Genomic DNA, 19,461 nt, shown 5'->3' on the forward strand with positions numbered 1-19,461 from the left:
AAACCACAACTGGTGGGCATGTTGCTTTATTAGTAGGGTACAGGTCAGTTTTCCAAGAATAAGTCCTTACTTACGGGTTTAAAGACATTTTTGGAAGAATATTCCAGGCTTTTTTAATGAGTGAACTAAGCTACCACTTAGGACGCTCTCTTGTTCATGAAACACTGAAATTTAATGGCTGAGATGGCTGCTTTGCTTGATTTTGCACCTGTTTTAGATGGTTCTAAGGAATAACTCAGAAGATTCTTCTAAAAACATATCTCACAAAAGAGCTTGTGTACAAGAACCTTCCATTAAACACGTTAGAAAAGGTTTAATTATTAATGAGTAAGAGTTACATTGTTATCTTCAAAGTGGCCCCATCACAGATCCAGACATTATATTTTTCAATGAAGTTACCATGGAAGAAACAAAATTTATATTTAGAAGAGGAACTTTTACATTTTGTTATAATAGCTATTATCTTTCTGGCACTTATTTATTGAATGTTGAGTACCTACATGTGCATACAGGAGTATTACTAGTTTTGTGAAGACTGCAAAGGAATCTGAAGACATTTAACCCTTCTAGAAATAAACTGTCTACTTGAAAAGGTTTGGATTTTAAGAAGTACTTTGCAATTTTCAGTCATTTTTCCTCCATAAAATCTCCATTTGAACTTTATAATAGCAGCAGCAGGAGAGCTGGCTTGGTAGATATTATAGTCATACAATTGAAGAATTCTAGTCTCTCACAAGGTTGTAAAGGTCATTTAATCCAAACCTTTTATTATTTTATTTTTTTTAACATCTTTATTGGAGTATAATTGCTTTACAATGGTTTGTTAGTTTCTGCTTTATAACAAAGTGAGTCAGGTATACATATACCTATATCCCCATATCTCTTCCCTCTTGCATCTCCCTCCCTCCCACCCTCCCTGTCCCAGCCCCTAGGTGGGCACAAGGCACTGAACTGATCTCCCTGTGCTATGCGGCTGCTTCCCACTAGCTATCGGTTTTACATTTGGTAGTGTATATATGTCCATGCCACTGTTTCACTTTGTCCCAGCTTCCCCTTCCCCCTCCCCATGTCCTCAAGTCCATTCTCTAGTAGGTCTGCGTCTTTATTCCCGTCCTGCACCTAGGTTCTTATCATACCAATTTTATTTTTCATTTTAAAACAGTATCAGATGACAAAATGTTGCAAAAATGAAATTCTTCTATACCTTTTGTTTAGCTGCCACATATATAAACATCTTACATAACCTCAGTGGAATTTCAAAACTGGGAAATTAAATGTGATATGGTACTGTCAACTGATTTTTAGAACTTACTTAAATTTTTTCAATTCATCCACTAATGTCCTTTTCCTAGGCTAGGATCCAATCCAGGATCACACCTTCTGTTTCCTTTTTTTTTAAATAAAAAATAATAATAATTATTATCATTTTGGCTGCGTTGGGTCTTCGTTGCTGCGCACGGGCTTTCTCTAGTTGTGGCGAGCAGGGGCTACTCTCCTTTGCAGTGCGTGGGCTTCTCATTGATGTGGCTTCTCTTGTTGTGGAGCATGGGCTTTAGGCGTGCGGGCTTCAGTAGTTGTGGCATGTGGTCTCAGTAGTTGTGGCTCATGGGCTCTAGAGCGCAGGCTCAGTAGTTGTGGTGCATGGGCTTAGTTGCTCCATGGCATGTGGGATCTTCCCGGACCAGGGATCGAACCCGTGTCCCCTGCATTGGCAGGCAGATTCTTAACCACTGTGCCACCAGGGAAATCCCACTGTTTCCTTGTTTCTTAAACCTTCTCTAATTAAGGGCAGTTCCTCAGTTTCTTTGTCCTTCACGATGCTGGTATTTTTTAATTGTACTGGTTCCTTATTTTGTAGAATGTTCTCATTCGTAACCCATTCATTTTCAAGCTTAAGCAACCAAATGTGGTTATTCCCTGAGATCTCACAGAAATTAGTGGCAGAGCACCTTGTACACAAATAAAAGACTGCTAATTTTATGGAGAGTTCATCCCAAGGTTTCAGAAAGCATGTCTTCCTGCCAGAAGGGTGACAGTTGATACAAGTAAATTGTATCAACAATTTGTATAATATATGTAAATTATATATATACTAGATTATTGATTTCCTATGGAGTCCTGGGTTTTATGCTAAGCCCTGGGACTATAATAGTGTGCAAAAACCAAAACGGTCTCAAGCCCACAGTTTTAGCTTCTTTTTGAGTCCCCCCAGGACTTTGTAGTGTTTTGGAGGACATGGAAGTGTATGCCTATGTAAACACAAAGAACATTCAGAACATGGCTAGCAGCAAAGTGCTCTTTCAAATGAGATTATGCAAAAAGACTGGTTTTAGACAGAATGAGTTTTATAGAAGGTGAAGGGGAGTAAAGCATGGTGACTGATGGAGCAACCCCTAAATACAAATACCATCACCATCATTGGAGAGATGGAGGGACAGGTAGGTAAGTAGGTGGTCGGAGGGTGAGTAGGTAGGTAGATAGATAGGAAGAAGAACTAATATATCTATGTTTATCTGTATTTATAGATATATCTAAGGCAGATCAATCTGTTGATCTATCACACACACACACACAACCCCACCGCATGTCCTCTAGTACCCTCCTGGCGTCTCTCCCAGGCCAAGACACATTGGCTGTGCTCTGGGTTAGATCGAGGTGCCAATTCACAGAGACAAAGGGGCAAAAGTAGGACTCCCTCAATCCCTCTCTTCCCAAAGACACTGGTGAGAGTTCTGACAGTTGAGGAAATCTGGGAAACTTGCAAAGAGAACAGAAGGAAGAGAACAAAAGAAGAGCAAAGCGAGAGGCAGCGTGCGGGAGAGGGAGGGTCGGCAGTGCTTGCCGGGGGGTCTCCGCCAGCAGCCGTGCCCTCTCGGAGTGCGTGCCCCGCCCCTTGTGGCCCCACGCGTGGGCTCCGTAGGCGGCCGCGCCCGGGTCTCCGAGACTCCAGCCCGCGTGGTGGCGCCTTGCTCCTCGTCGGGGCCGCCACCTGCTCGTCAACGCCTCCGCCAGCCCCCACCGCGGCCCAACTTGACGGAAGTTGGGGTCCTGAGCGCCTGCCCCCTACAGCCGGCCGGCGGAGAGCCCCGCCCCGCCATCCCAGGTCCGAGACCCCTTTCCGTTCTCGCGATGGGAAAAGTTGGCGCCGGGGGCGGCTCCTCAGCCGGGCTGAGCGCGCTCCTCGCGGGCGCGGGGTTCACGATTCTTCAGATACCGGGTACCTGTGGCGGCGGCTCCTGCTGGTTCCTGTGGTACCAGAGTCCCGACCCCGGGGATCCCCTCACCCGTCGCCGCGAGGACGGGCTCCTACCATCCCGTTCCCTTCCCGAGCGGGGCGCCATGAGCAGGAGCAGATGGAGCGGCAGTAGCCGCCCCTGGGGACTTCGGGCAGCCGGAGCGTAGGCTCCGGAGCAAGGAGAAGAGAAGCCGCAGACGTCAGGGATGGAGGCGCGGAGGCTGACAGCCAGCCTGGGAGCGGTGGCAGGGGCTCCACCACACAAAGGCTGCTCCCTTGTCCTGACCGCCCCAGCCGGTGAGTAGAGAAGTGCTGAGGGGGCGGGTCGAAGGTGAAGGGCGAGGGGTGGTGGGCTTTAAAGGGGGCTGGAGAAGCCGGTGTGAGGCTTCTGACTGGGGGAGTGTGCAAAATGGAGCCTCTGCCCACCTTCCTGAGGAACTGTATCACCTCAGAACGTGCCAGCGTCCCTCCCTCAGGGACTTCCATCTTCTGCTCCCAGCACCAACCCTGAGAGAGACTGCCAAGTTAGCACCTAAATCCTACTTCCAGTCACAATGGCCGGTGGAGTGGAAGACCAGGCAAAGAGTAGGATATTATTAAGTATTTGGAGTGCGGGGGTCATAGGGCTAGCTTTTAGGGCAGTCCGACATTCCCTGGAGTGATTTCCCCTTTACTTGCTACAAGCTTACTTATGTCTCTAGTTAAAGATGTATTTATAGGCTCGATGAAAGGGGATGAGAACTGACATTGGCAATCATTGCCGTTTAGTGCCATTCTTATTTCTTGGCATTTAGGGGTTGCAAGTTACAGAGAGAACCTCTATCACCTTCTGAAGGCCCCAGCGTGTGTGTGTGTGTGTGTGTGTGTGTGTGTGTGTGTGTGTGTGTGTAGCCGGGGCTTTGTAATTTGTGCATTCTTGATTGTTCTCCAGTGTGATCCAGTCCTAGAAACATCAATACCCCAGTGATAACAACCCCTGATCTCCACCACTGCCTGACTTTCTGCAGTGAAGAGCGTGCACACACAAAAAATTGACCTTTTCTTATGAGGTGAAAGAGATTAATAGATTGCAGGAGGCTGACACTTAGGGACAGGGGGTATGTGATGGGCTTCTGCTGGACACAGAGAGGCCATTGAGGGTGAAAGTGGGTGATTTGGGGCCATGCCAGGAGAGGTTTTAGATTTGAGGTAGTAAATGGGCACCTCTTCAATCTGTCAAAGCTGTCAACAGTGAACGGGGAAACTCTTATTGGCAGAAATAGTAAAACAATAGCTTTTCTGGTAATGATTAAAAAAGTGTGTTTAAAAAGTGTGTGAAAGTTCTCTGGGCTACCGTAAAGCAGGTATTGCGAAATTACGACCAACAATAGACAAAAAGTAAACACATATATAGATAAGTGGGGATTCAGTCAGGAAACTGAGCGTTTACTCTTTGGAATATGCACAGGTTATCCAGCCCAGCTACTTCTACCATGCCTTCATTTATGAAGGAATCTCCAGAAACTGTCCCAGAGACATAGCATTGCGTTGTGCTCGTTGTTAGCTTTTGAAATAAATGTTTTGAACATTTTAGAATAAATATCTGCTCATTAGGAATTCTGTTGGTACATAGGTATAGATAGTATTGATGCAAATCACGATACCAGCACTCAGTACTGACAGCCCTATCCCAAGAGCAATCACCTGACCTAATGTCTGGCATTGAGGACAGAGTTTCTGGTTCGTACGTTGTTCATATACAAGTTTACTAAAATAATTGCGGTAGATATTCTCTCCATTAAGCTCCTGGACACCTTTGCCCTCACTCCCTTCTTTAATAATCGCATCTTTAATATCATTATCACTAAAATTATTCATCCCATTTAAATTTGAATTTCTAAAACTTTTGCACTTCTTCAGTTAGTTCCTTCAGAATTTCTGCCTTTAAAGGGAAGATTCAGACACATCAAAGGACTCTGAAAAAGAAACATGCTGTTATCTAAGCTGCAGAGTATCCGTTACCTAGTCCTGAAAGGTTCTGTATAGAATAAGACAGAGAAAAAATACATCTTTGTCAAACCAGATGCTTGTTCATTTAAGAAATGACTGAAATGTATTGACAGATTTTGTGTGTGTGTGTGTGTGTGTTACATGCATGCTCATATATATGTTTGTGCTTACAAGCCAAATAATGACAGTGTGGGTCAAATCATGGATGGGTGGCATGTAGTAGTCCAGTAAGGCTACTTATTGTAATAAATAATAGGAGTGGTGACTATTAATGTTTGAGCACCCAAAAGTTGCTAATTAGTGAGCTTTCTTTCTTGTCTGAAGTCTTCCATTTCTTAATGCCAACCCCCAACACACACACCTTTTTTAGTACGTATGTACATGTCCTCATAAACAGAGCTAATCAGTTTCATCTAGCCAAATTTATCTGTCTGAGCATGATGGAGAAAGTAACGTTTAAAGTTACTATTTTTGTCATTTGGAGTATGGGGAATCAGAGGACACAGATAGAGGTGACTTGAAATAGAAAGCAAGAATGGAGATTTGAATTCTAGTCCTATTTATCATGTACCATCAGCGAGTCGATATAATGATTTGAGTTTGAATTTCTTCATCTGTAAATTGAGGTCCATGCCAGTCGGGATTAGTTGACAGAATCACATATATTGATACAGATAAAAAGGGCATTGTTGGGCTTCCCTGGGGGCGCAGTGGTTGGGAGTCCCCCTGCCAATGCAGGGGACACGGGTTCGTGCCCCGGTCCGGGAAGATCCCACATGCTGCGGAGCGGCTGGACCTGTGAGCTATGGCCGCTGAGCCTGCGCGTCCGGAGCCTGTGCTCTGCAACGGGAGAGGCCACAACAGTGCAAGGCCCGTGTACTGCAAAAAAAAAAAAAAAAAAAGGCATTGTTGTTGTAAAGTCATATACACGTGTGTGTCACTGCCATTCCTAACACTTTTTTCTCTCCAGTCATTAAGAGGAACAGTTCATCAACCCTAAATCTGAAGACAAAGTCAGAAATTCATAATTTGCCACTTAGATTTCCTCCCCCAGAAAGAGATGGGATGCAGGCACCACACATCTTTTGGACCTGTCTGATCTTTAGCTAAAAGCCAAGGCTAAGAAAGACTAACAATTATAATAACACCTGAGTTAAAAATATTAATTTATGGTAATTATAGGCTACCCATATAACTTGTCAAGAATTCTGAGTGGCTTCTTTGCCTCCCTCTCTTTCCTTCCTGTCTCCTTCCTGCTTGGAGCAGCCATTGGTAGATGTAATTTTTGCTGTGCACATGATGAGATCTTTCCTTATTCTATGAGTGTGTGTTTGTGTGTTCAGAGGAATTCCCAAAATTTGAGAGCCATTATTTAAACCCAGGTACTGATATTTACATCCTTGTCATACGGGACAGCCCTTCTTGATGGAAATGTGTGCTAGATCTGGACCAAATGAGGGAATCCCATGGCATCAAGGATGCTGAGTGCAGATAATTTGTCAGGGGAAGAACATGCTGCTTCTGCACAACTTATTTTATACATGGTCTAATTTTATAGGATGATATTTACTGTCTTGTGTGTGTGTGTGTTATATTTTCTTCAACTGAGTTCCAAAATGGTAACCAGCATTAGCTCATTAATCCCTATGAAATTCTCATTAGGTAGGTAGTAAGCATTAATATCTCTTTCTTACATTTTTACGCTGCATACGATTGAAATATTTTGTTTTCTCATCCCCGTCTCCTTCTTACTGGCAGTGTTTCTCAAAAACAATCATCTGCAATATGCTATTTAACTTACATCATTATGATGGTATTAATGCTGCATGTATCAAATGCTGCATGACTGTCTGATTGTTTGACATTGCATGTCTTCTCCTTCTGATGTTTTTAGACCTGAGATGTAACCACACAACCTTGGTAATTAAGCTAGGTCATTTTTTGTTTTGGGGGTTTTGGGAGTTTTTTTGGTAAAATGCTTTATTGTCATCATTTATTTAATTGTCACAATAATCTTGTGAGGGACACATTCTCACACCCATTACACAGATCAGCAAACAGGTTAAGAAAGGGTAAGTAACTTGGCTAAGGTGTTAGGGAGGGTGAGGAACAGAGCATAATTTGGAACCTCCTTTGATCTGACTACAAAATCTATCCTTGCCTTACAGATTTTAATGTAGAACTTAGAAATCAGGACCTTTTAAGATTGTAAAGTTACTTATCTTGAGTGGATTTCAGAGGAGGTTGAGAAGAGGTAAATCCTGGTTAGGAAAGCTCTACCTCCTTATGAAAAAGGAATGTTTTTAACATGTGCCTGTCACATTTCATTCCTTAGTTCCAAAAGTGACTGCATTGTTCCCCCACTTCATCTTTAGAGAGTCTTAAAATGAACAATTGGGTGATATATTGAGCATAGGGTCACAGGCAGATTTTGAGATCTGGTCTTGTTTAATACATTCTGAGTTAACAACAAAATCTGATTTTATTTTGACATTGGCTGTGAAAACTGGGTTTAGTGATCATTTGTGTAAGATCTTTTCACCTGATCTTTTTTCTTTTTTAATAAATTTATTTGTTTTATTTATTTATTTTTGGCTGCGTTGGGTCCTTGTTGCTATCCGTGGGCTTTTCTCTAGTTGCAGAGAGCAGGGGCTATTCTTCTTTGCCGTGCGCAGGCTTCTCATTGAGGTGGCTTCTCTTGTTGTGGAGCACGGGCTCTAGGTGTGCGGGCTTCAGTAGTTGTGGCATGCAGGCTCAGTAGTTGTGGCTCACAGGCTCTAGAGTGCAGGCTCAGTAGTTGTGGCACATGGGCTTAGTTGCTCCACAGCATGTGGGATCTTCCTGGACCTGGGCTTGAACCTGTGTTCCCTGCATTGGCAGGCGGATTCTTAACCGCTGTACCACCAGGGAAGCCCTCACCTGACCTTTTAAATTTTAATAGAATTGGCTTTCTTTAGCAAAACTTTAGCAAACTTATATTTTCCTTTTCTGATCAAGGCTCTGGTCCTGATCAAGAATGTAAATGCAGTGTGGCATGGAAGGCAATTTGCTATTGAGGAAAAGAAGCATAAGATGTGGAGGCAGATGGACTTAGGTTTGAATCAGATCTCCTTACTAGCTGTCTTTAATATAGGGAGACTGTCTGCTGTCTACTTTCTGATGACGCATAGATGGTTGTTTCTCTGACTGTCCATCCAGGTCTGACACAGTGTTTTAGTGTCTTCAACTTGAGAGGGTTGAACACTTTGTACTTATAAGTCAAGTTCTGGGGAAATAAAGGTGACACATTGATCTATGCCCTTGACTTGAGAGTGAGCAAATCTTATATTTCACATGATTAGGTGTGTCCCTATTGTTCATGTACATACGTATTTATAGAAATTCCTGAAATTTGAATGCCACTATTTAAATCAGGTACGGGTATTTGCAGTAAGATATAAAGGTGTAGTTGTTTGTTTTACATCATCTTTGTGTTGGCAAATGTGGAATCTCTAGCTACAAAATGCATAATTTAAGAATAGAAATTAACCCCTTTTTGAAATTGCTAGTACCATCTAGAAAAGATAATTAAATATTGACTCTGGGAATGATTCACATTTTTAGAGTTATGAATAGAGTATAACTGGGCACAAAATACATGGAGTGTCTTCTTTATTTACGATGTTAATAATTGCTAACATTCAGGGAGTACAAACTGTGTTCCAGGGACAAGCCAACAACCTTATATAAATTATCTTATCGACTTTTAATTCTACAGATATTTGCTGAGCACCTAATTTGTTCCAGGCACTGATCAAAAGGTGTGTGTGAAGTGGTACAAAAAGTTATGAACATTCCTATGAGGCAGTAGAAGATCCCTGTCGTCTGATGGCAAAACTGCTGAAGAAGTAAAGGTGAGATGGGAACCTTCTGGCTGGGATGGTTGTGAAGGCTCATGGCAAGGGTGATGCTTGCATTGGACCATGAATAGTAGTGAGAACTTTAAAAGGGGAGTTTTGGGGCTTCCCTGGTGGCACAGTGGTTGAGAGTCGGCCTGCCGATGCAGGGGACACGGGTTCGTGCCCCGGTCTGGGAAGATCCCATATGCCGCGGAGCAGCTGGGCCCGTGAGCCATGGCCGCTGAGCCTGCGCGTCCGGAGCCTGTGTCCCGCAACGGGAGAGGCCACAGTAGTGAGAGGGCTGCGTACCGCAAAAATAAATAAATAAATAAATAAATAAAAATAAAAGGGGAGTTTTGAGATGACTCTTAAGTACATGGTAGGCAAAAGGACCACAAGAGCAAGTGTGGAGAGGAAAGAGATTACAATTTCTTAATCTGTGACCTCAATTTTGAATGATTATAGATATATTGCATGCCCAGTGAGAAACTGAAAATCCATGCCAAGAAAAAAATCTGTGCCATCCCTTAAAGATTTGATTGCCCTTATTTGCACATTTAAATCTCATCTTGGATGTTGTAGCTTTTTTTCTATTATGACTTCTTTCTCAAACACAGTTTTCAAAAAAAAAAAAAAAAAAGACTGTCATTTATTTAGTAAACTCTGTCAGAGACATCCTCAGCCAGGCTGCCCAGACTGCCATGTTGCTTTATGTCTTTAAATTTATATGCAAATTCTGTGACCTGCCTTTTTGTGTATCTTAATTATTATCCTATACCTCTAGAAAGTATGGAGACTACACCTTTGTCTCCAGAGGGGAAAATGGACAAAGAGCATCCCTGCAGTGGCCAAAGGTGATGGCCTGAAAGAAGTGTGAGGAGGAGCCAGACTCCTCAGAATATACTGGTTTCTGCAGGGGGGGGGGGGCTCTACTCAGATCAGATGGATGCAATAGTTAAAACCTTGGCGAGAAACAGAGGTGAAATCCTGCTGTTCAAGGTTTACAGTGAAAGAACAGAGCTTATTTTAAAGTGTAGGTAGGGATAAAAGGACCTGAATGCTCTTACATGAACTTTTACATGTACGTAAAAGGTCTCATATCTGTCTGCTGAGATCTGCTGAATGTTTTTATACTACTTAAATCAGTAATGTACCTTTGCATTGTTCGAAATGACTCACTTTTGAAGAATTTGGTCATGTTACTTCAGTTTTATTTTTATCATAGTCCTAAGAGATTAGAAGGACAGATATGATTATTACCTACTTTTTGTGGGAGATGAGACAGGCACCACTGGATTACCTGTGTGATTTACACTTCAGTTGTTGGAGGAAGAGGGGCTAAACCTTAGGACACAGCATTCCACTGATCCCTGGACTTGCTCAGGCTTTTTCTGCTGTTGGTTTTAGACAGAATTTATGTTTTGGCTGAAGCCTGCACTCCTGTCCATCAGGGACCTCGGTGGTTGGGGAGAAGCATGGAGATTGGGCACAGGAGAACCTATACAAATTACATGTGCTGAGCTTTAGAGTAAGTTGCTTGGTCCAGGTTGATTTGTGGGTCATTATTAGCCTTTAAAAAGGGCATATACCCTGAGAAAATCATAATTCAAAAAGAGTCATGTACCACAATGTTCATTGCAGCTCTATTTACAATAGCCAGGACATGGAAGCAGCCTAAGTGTCCATCGACAGATGAATGGATAAAGAAGATGTGGCACATATATACAATAGAATATTACTCAGCCATAAAAAGGAATGAAATTGAGCTATTTGTAGTGCGGTGGATGGACCTAGAGTCTGTCATACAGAGTGAAGTAAGTCAGAAAGAGAAATACAAATACCATATGCTAACACATATATATGGAATCTAAAAAAAAAAAAAAAGGTTCTGAAGAACCTAGGGGCAGGACAGGAATAAAGACGCAGAAGTAGAGAATGGACTTGAGGACACGGGGAGGGGGAAGGGGAAGCTGGGATGAAGTAAGAGAGTAGCATTGACACATATACACTACCAGATGTAAAATAGATAGCTAGTGGGAAGCAGCCACGTAGCACAGGGAGATCAGCTCAGTGCTTTATGATCACCTAGACTGGTGGGAAAAGGAGGGTGGAAGGGAAATGCAAGAGGGAGGAGATATGGGAACATATGTATATGTATAGCTGATTCACTTTGTTATATGGCAGAAATTAACACACCATTGTAAAGCAATTATACTCCAATAAAGATGTTAAAAAAAAAAGTGACCATGCACAGCATTGCCAAGATTTACTGCAAGCGAGGTGCCATTGCCTGTTGATACAAAGGTTATTTTAAGTGCCCACCATTGTAAGTGAGTCATAAGTGCCTTCTTTTGCACTTGTATCTAATTGAGACAGGGTGGGGGGGGGTGGAGGGGGTTTTACAGACAAAGCATAGAGGAGTTTGCTGAACACTGACAACTCTGCTCCACCCGGATGTGCTATCTACATGATAACAGAAGCTGACTTTTAACAATAATAAAAATCTCCCATATCTTTTGAGCAATTCTCTGCAAGCACATTGCAGAATATCACTACGTTATTTAATTGAGACCTCACAACAACCTTGTGAAGTAGGTATTATCTCTGTTCTAATACTGTGGAAACCCGAGGCTCAGAGGAGTTAAGAAAGCTGCCCTAAATTACGTGACCAGTGACACATCCGGGATTTGAGTTATATTCTAACTTTGACACTAAAGTTCTTTCTACTGGATCACGCCGCCCCTGTGTATGGGTTTATTTTGGGGTTCCTTAGAGAAATTTTTAAGTCAGTTCAGAGTGATGGTAGGGAGAAGTCTTGGCATGAGAGGAAAAATCTTAAGTGTGCCCCTTTTCAAGTCACCCTGTTCTTAGGTCCCTGGCCCGTTTTATTCCTTTCCAGTTATCCCTGTGAATGACTCGCATAGTGTCACTAATGTGTATTGTCTCCAGCTTGTTATCCTGGAAGATTTGTGGAAGCTGCCACTTGCTTTCTCCCTGCTGGCTGCTGACCCTAGAGAGGCAGCATGGACACCATGGACACTTGCCTTAAGATAGGGCTACTGAGACATATTATCAGGTATTTGGCGAACAATATTCGGTTGGCCAAAAAGTTCGTTCAGGTTTTTCCCAGAGCCAAAGGTTTGAGGGTTCTGGTCACCTTCCCTAACTAGAATGACGGAGGATGTGGAACCCAAACTCATGGTCCATCTGATTCAGGGCTTGCGTATTTGGAAAGTAAAAGGTCTTTGGTTTAGTCCTTCACTTCCTACCACTCTCAATTAGAATTATGAAAAGGGCATTTGTCACCCGGACTTGGAAATTCTGTCTCTAATCTCCACCTGACCTGCCCTGTAATTTGCCCAGTGGGTCGAGGGATTTTGAACTGGGTTCTCTTACAACAAAACTACCTTCAGGTAAGATCCTGAGGCCCCTGCTTTTAAGTGACTATCCTTTACCCTTTGAATTGTCTTTGTAACATTCTTGGTAAACAATTGACCATATAATTTTAAGTCTATTTATGAATTTCCTATATTGTTAAAATTATCATTGTTTTTCTTAGGGAAAAACACACCATCTTGAGTCCTATCGCTTTACAGGAAATCTTAGTTTTATATAATAAATAAACAAACATATAAAGTTTTATTGGAACACAATCCCATTCATTCATTTTTACGTATCATCTCTTTGTGATACATGATGCAACAGCAGAGTTGAGTAGCTGTATTGGGTTGGCCAAAAAGTTCGTTCGGGATTTTCCGTATGGAAAACAGAGACCATATCTTCTATCTGACCCTTTACAAGAAAAGTTTGTTGACCACTGGTCTAGATCATGGGGAGGAGATTTTTAACCATTCCTTTCATATTTGTCTATGCTGTTTTAAAATTTTTTGCCATGTGTATGTATTCCTTTTGTGATAAAGCTATTAAAACATTTTAAATGATTGTGCTACATACTAAAATTTAGCCTTTGCCGTTGAGGTTGCATATACTGGTGGGAATAGACAGCTATACAAACAGAAAAATTGCAGTTTAGAGTGATAAGTGCCTAATAAGCATAATAAGAATTGTGAAAAGTACTATGAGGACAAAAATGGGTGGGGAGCCAACTAATAATCCTCCTGGGAGAAGGAAGGAATGATTTTATAAGAAATTGGTATTTGAGCTGGCCTTTGTTTATCCAGGATTAGGAATTTGCAAAGCAAGGGATGATTGGGAAGAGGAGAGGCTATCTATACCCAGTTTTCCCTCTTTTTATGAGAATTAGGTCCACCTTAGTGGTTCTTAGTACATGTAACAATATGTGATCGATCATTCTTCCTTTAGACTCTCCTCCATCTCCATGCCATTTGGAACCCAGACTAACAGTCTTTAAATATCATGTTTGATTTCCTTTTTCCTTTTAAGCATCGTGTCTCTGAGTAGACCAAAGAATCTGAGCTCCCAAACAGATAAAGACTCGCCTTAAATCTTAAACATTTGCTCTCTTATCTCTTCACAGTAGAATGTCACTAGCATGGTGTGGCAGTTTCTGCTTGACATTTGTGATGTTGCTGCTTCTGCACAAGATGGAAATGGGTGATCCTGTCATCTTCTTGGGCCTGTGGCCTGAATCAGTGTGGCTGTTGGGGTGATCATGACAAGTCGGTTGTCATTTTCTATTAGTGCGATGTTGCTTCCCTAGGTGGTGTGACGGTATGTGATAGAGGGAATGACATCGCCGTATCCACAGTCACCTTGGTATATACGTGTAAATGTGAGGGATGGTGTACCTAAATTAGGTCAGTGCATAGCTCATGATTGTAACCTCAACAGCTTTCTCAAAGCTCCTCCCAGAGAAAAAAATTAACTCATAGAGGACTTTACATTTTTTTCCCACAAAGACTCCTGTCCATCTCTTCTTCCTACTATGGATATTTTAGTTTTTTAAAGGTAACTGTACATTAAAAAGTATCATCACTGCGCTGCTTGTAGGATTTTCACAAATGAACACACGCACAAGTGTAGCCAGCACTCATGTCACTGCAGCGTTCCAGAGGCCCTGCTAATACCCTTCGTAGTCAGTTCCCTACCCTAGGATAACCTTTGATATGACTTCAAATAGCATAGGATGGTTTTAATTGCTTTTATACTTCATACACAGTTTATATAAGTGGAATTCAATTCTATGTCCTTTTTTATATCTGGCTTTTTTAAATTCAGCATTATGTTTTTTAATTTCTTCCAAATTGTATTTATTTGTGAATTACCTGAACTCTGCAATTTGAGATTTATACTCATATGTGTCTTTTCGATGAACATATAAAAAATAAAATGGGGGAGCCATTCAGAGTCCTCTACCCCCACCCTCCCACAGTAAACTATCAGTAAGTCCTCTCTACCAACAAGTGTCCTAGGGATACTATGAAGTGAGAGGTTTGTTTATTTAATTTGTTATGAATTAATGAATGAGAAATGAAGCCTGCCCCTTCATTGCTGATTTTCTTCTCTCACGTCTTGCCTCCTCAGAGTTCTCCTTCATTTAAGCATCTCAGGAGAGAACTTAAGATTGGAATGGGGTCTTGATATGGGAGACTGAGAGGGTATAAGAAATGGTGTATAAAGAGCATAGAGAATATGTGACTGTTTGTGATTTGACCAATGCCTCAGAGCACTGACTTTTTTTTTTTTTTTTTTTGCGGTACACGGGCCTCTCACCATTGTGGCCTCTCCCGTTGCGGAGCACAGGCTCCGGACGTGCAGGCTCAGCGGCCATGGCTCACGGGCCCAGCCACTGCGGCACGTGTGATCTTCCCGGACCGGGGCACGAACCTGTGTCCCCTGCATCGGCAGGCAGACGCTCAACCACTGCGCCACCAGGGAAGCCCAGAGCACTGACTTTTAATGCTCCATTCCCTCTGGAAGTTATGAATGTGGCTAGTGGAAAAACGTAATTAAGAAACCAGCCTGACTATAGAAAACACAACTTTTGATTGAATTTGGTGGGTTTCTATTAATAGCAATATTCAACTAAAAGTATCAGGGCTATTTAGGTAATGGCAGGGACTTTCTTTCACTGATGGATTATCTGAGGAGGTATTATTTTCTATTTCAGAATGTATGGTGAGGTTGTTCCAAGAGTTGGCACCTCTGTATCCCCAGCGTCTCTGTCTGCTGAGCCCCTTGCCAATCTAGTATGTGTAGTTGGCTTCCAGCTCAAGTTCATTTCTTCTGAAAAACTGCTGTTTTAGACTCTTGGTGTTACAGACTTCATGTTGCTGACTTCAGAGCTTCACTGAAAACATCTCTGTGGAATTGCTGATTCATAAGGGCTGGCTGAGTTCATTCCTTCCATAGTGGCTGCTTGTGTGATACATATTTATTCTCTGTATAGATGTAGATATAGCTCTATCTCTATCTCCAAAGACTCTTTTTGGAAAGGCTTGGCTCTACCAGTTTTACCTCATCTCTGGGTTTTGGGTTCCTCATGGTCTATGAGAAGGTAACATGGAGACCAAACCTTAGAGATGTCAACTCACTTCCTTGAGAAGGGCAGTTACTTTTGTGGAAAGTGATCATAGACATCAGTAAAATTATATGAGGGAGACTAAAACACCTCATTATAGTAGAGTCAGGATTATCCTATTTATGAGCTCAATTTAATTAATTATTAAAGGCTAAGACATTTAGAGAAAATTTTAACAGCATTCTATTAAGGTCAAAGTGGCTAAGATTCAAGTTTCAATGGTTTTAGCGATTGTGTTGTTTCAAGAAGTCTCTTCCATTTGGGGAGGTAATCTAAGATGTGAAGTGGAGAGGCCTGGGCTAAGGGTCAAAAGACTTACGTCAGGTTCATCCTCTGCTATACACTGGCTGTGAGGTCTCAAATATGGCACTTACATTCCACAAATAAGGAGATAAAAATACCATTTCCCGAGTCAGCTTCCCATAAGCTATGAGAGCATCCGACGGTGTGAGGGCCTGACGCACTGTAGATGTCCAGTGAACTTTTGGTTCAATTATATATGCCCATCTTCTCAAAGAGAGTTTGTTCAAGAAGTTACTATGGGCCAGGAAGTTTCATGAGATGCTAATGGTCATGATTTGTGAGCGTTGGTCCAGGATATTCTTTTTAGATAGGGGGAAGATCATCAGTCTTCTGATCTAGAAGATTGGAGTTTTAGTTCTAATTTGTCCTTCATTTGTTGTGAAATTTTGGGGCAAGTCACATAACCTTCCTTGAGTATTCAGTTTCCTCCCCTGGGCTATAAGAATAATATCTTGGACAGTTTACTGCAATTTCTCTGTGTATTTCCTTATCTGTAAAGTAAGCGCAGTGACAGTAGCCATCTCAGAAGATCTTCAAGAGACTAACATGATTCAACACCTGGAAATGCTCTAGCAGAGTGCCTGTTGCATGATGCGTGCTCAATAAACGTTAACTGGAATGATTTTCACTTCTTCCTAGAACTCACTTGAATGAAATCACCAATCATGGAAATTGGAATGCTGAGTATGCTGTTAATACAGTGTTAATGCCATGATAGTTATCTGAAGGAAAAAAAAAAGGAAAAGAAAAAAAAAGGAAAACCTGTCTACCTGTCTAATGCTCCCAGTTTTATTTTACTGGAATTTTCTCCTTCTCTTTCTCTCTCTCTCTCTCTCTGTCTCTTTTTTTTTCTCGCCATGATGTCCATTTGTGGTAGAGCGGCAACAACAGCAATAACAACTACAGTCGGGGGCCAAACTGCCAGAAACCAAGGATGAGAAAGACTACCCCCCTCCTTGCCCAGTCCTCTTCTGTGCCTCGGGGTTTTCTCTGGCAGGAATGCTTCACTTATTTCCTCAAGAGCTGCAGAGCTGGGAGCACAGCAGTTTTCCTAGAACCAGAGGCAGTAGGCATCTGCTTCCCTTGCAGCTCATGTTCTCACTCAGCAACCAAGCATGTCTTTATCCCAGCGGAAGTTCAGACGGCCTTTCCCTTCCTGTCTCAGCAGCTCCTGCCCCAGCCTCAGACCCAGTCATGACAAGTATGGCTGCTGCGTGGAGCATGTCTTCTGAGCCCCTCAGAAAATTCAGAGAGCCTCTCAGAGAATAAAGCTTTGGATTGGACTGTGGCTTCGGCCATGACTCTTCTTCCTAGCAAACTGTGGTGCTGGATGAAACGAGATGCAAACTGTAATCCAGTCACAAAGGCCAAAGGTTGAGGAAGAAATTGCCGTTTCTCCTTCCTGCTTGCAACTCAAGAGTCTGTCTCCCGAATCCTTGTTAGAGTTATTGGTATCCTGGCTTTATACATATACCCTGGTATTTGAGTGCATATACTGGTGCTCACAGCATTGGTTTGAAGTTAGTGGTTCTGTCACCGCTCTAGCTGTATGACTTGGACATTCAGTTAATCTCTATGAGTCTCAGCCTTCTCACCGGTATGATGGGAGTAGTCATGTCTGTCCTGCTTACCTGGTCAAATAAAATCTCAACTTTGGAAGTTTGAAACCTTAGGGTCCCATACCTGGGTAGGAAGCTTGCCTGTTATTTAACACAGCTTTTGTCTGCTGCAGGTGACCATCCCCTCACCAGCCTCCTGCACAGATGATCCTCCAGCTTCAGACTGAGGTCTGACTGGTGGGGGAGCTGCCCTCCTCAGGAGCTCTGACTGTGAGAAAGTTGTGCCAGGCTGAAATATGAACCCTCCAATAACTTTTACTTGCTGGTTTCTGTTTCATCTCTGGATCCAACAGTACATTTAATCTCAAAGTCTTCTGTATATTGAAGACTACTGTAAATAAATACAGTCAATTTTTTAAAACTGGGTATCAAGTCATTTTTTCAGTTCTTTGCCTGCTCTGCCCTTGAGATTCTGATCTGGATTGACTACGTGGAACAGAACATGGTGCCCGGTGTTCCTGAACATTCTCAAGGGTCCTTGTGGCATCGGTTATAAAATTTTTCCTGATGATCCCTAGAAGAAAGTGTGATTATTACTAATGATAGGTGTCCCCACACATAGTGGGTCTACTCAAATCCTAGAGCCATAATTGTAAAAGCAGGTTTCTTAACATGTTTTAAATTATTTTAACTTGGAAATAATTTCCCTCTCTATTACCTTGGATTATTTTTTATTCTGAAAAATAATAAAGATTAATTAAATTTAATAAAAGACCTAGAAAAAATATCTAAAGAATAAAATGAAAGTTATTTGTAACCCATCTATTTGTAAAAAAAAATAAAATATTTTTATACCTTACACCTTGGTCATGTTTCCACATATATGATTGTATATCTATGTGTAATTGTTGAAATTATGTAACATGTGGTTATGTGGCTCTGCACTTTGTTTTGCTGTCTTATTGAACATTGTATTGTCTTTCCCCGTGTCATTATCAACTATTTATAAGTATCATCGTAATGGTTGCGTCATAATATTCTATTGAATGAATACGCTGTAATTTACTCAATGAACCCTCTGTTGTAATCCCTAATTTGTAGCCAATTTCCAGGAGCTTCAGGGCTATTCTTTGAGAAATGGAAATAAGGGAGAAGGCAACACCTCTGGATTCCCACAGCAGGATTTTATTTTCCAAGTGCTGGGGTAATCCCTCCACTCCTCTCTTCCTACGTAGGCAGAGTTAACAGGACATATAGATCAGATCCTGTCAGAGCTGGAAAGCTAAAAAAACAGGTTGATTTGTGCATATGTATTAGTGTGTTGTATCCTCACTTCACAAATTCAAGTTTAAAATGCTATACTGGTGATTTCGGTAATCAACAAGATGTTTGGATTTGTTTCATTTACTGATGCAAATGCGCCCACCAAGGGCTTGAACTGCCTCTTTCCTCTGATATCAAGGATTTTCCCTTGGTCAAGGAAATTGAAGAAATCCAAGTACAGTATCAGGGAATTGCTGTCCTTCAACGTCAGGAAGAAAACTTTTAGTGCACTGGAACCCAGAGCTGGAAATCGAAGAAAAACAGATTTGTCTTCCATTAATATGATTTGGGACGATGTTAGAGCATAGCTCTGGCAGCAGGGAGGCTCCATTCTCATATAATCAGCTCAGTCATCTGGGGTCATTATTAAGGGGACAGTATCCCCACTCCTTTGTAAACTTGCAGAACCAATCACCAAGATAAGGGAATAGGAATCTCCATTGTCTACAAACTTCCCAAGTGAATTTTGTTAGGTAAATTTAAGAAATGGATTCTGACCCATACACAGAAAAAGGTTTCTAGGCCATCAACTTAGGCTGAAAGAGAATTGTCCTATCCCTACACCTGTATTTCCAACAAGTCGTAACACCTTAGATATTGAGTTTTACTTTGGATTTCGTCTTTGGTGATTATCAAGATTACACAACTGGAAAATAGTAGCTGCATAAACCT

General features: G+C 41.9%; 1 protein-coding gene across 4 annotated transcripts; it reads left to right on the forward strand.

Annotated features, from left to right (window-relative positions):
* The first annotated feature begins 3,033 nt into the window (after positions 1 to 3,033).
* On the forward strand, positions 3,034 to 18,453 carry LOC132593615 (VPS10 domain-containing receptor SorCS1-like). 4 transcript variants are annotated; one of them, XM_070043867.1, is made up of 3 exons: positions 3,034 to 3,532; positions 8,982 to 9,117; positions 17,073 to 18,453. In XM_070043867.1, exon 1 carries the CDS (start codon positions 3,130 to 3,132, stop codon positions 3,400 to 3,402), a length of 273 nt encoding a protein of 90 aa, XP_069899968.1. In that variant the 5' UTR covers positions 3,034 to 3,129; the 3' UTR covers positions 3,403 to 3,532; positions 8,982 to 9,117; positions 17,073 to 18,453. The 4 variants fall into 4 exon arrangements, with proteins under 4 accessions (XP_069899968.1, XP_069899969.1, XP_069899966.1 ...); XM_070043868.1 differs by having other exon boundaries at positions 17,076 to 18,453; XM_070043865.1 differs by having other exon boundaries at positions 16,785 to 18,452.
* Positions 18,454 to 19,461: the final 1,008 nt, after the last annotated feature.

Source organism: Globicephala melas, chromosome 16 (assembly GCF_963455315.2).
Source record: "Globicephala melas chromosome 16, mGloMel1.2, whole genome shotgun sequence".
NCBI classification, from domain to species: Eukaryota; Metazoa; Chordata; class Mammalia; order Artiodactyla; family Delphinidae; genus Globicephala; species Globicephala melas.

Coding starts and splice junctions, on each gene's coding strand:
- LOC132593615 (XM_070043867.1), top strand. CDS start 3,130: ATGGGAAAAGTTGGCGCCGGGGGCGGCTCCTCAGCCGGGCTGAGCGCG.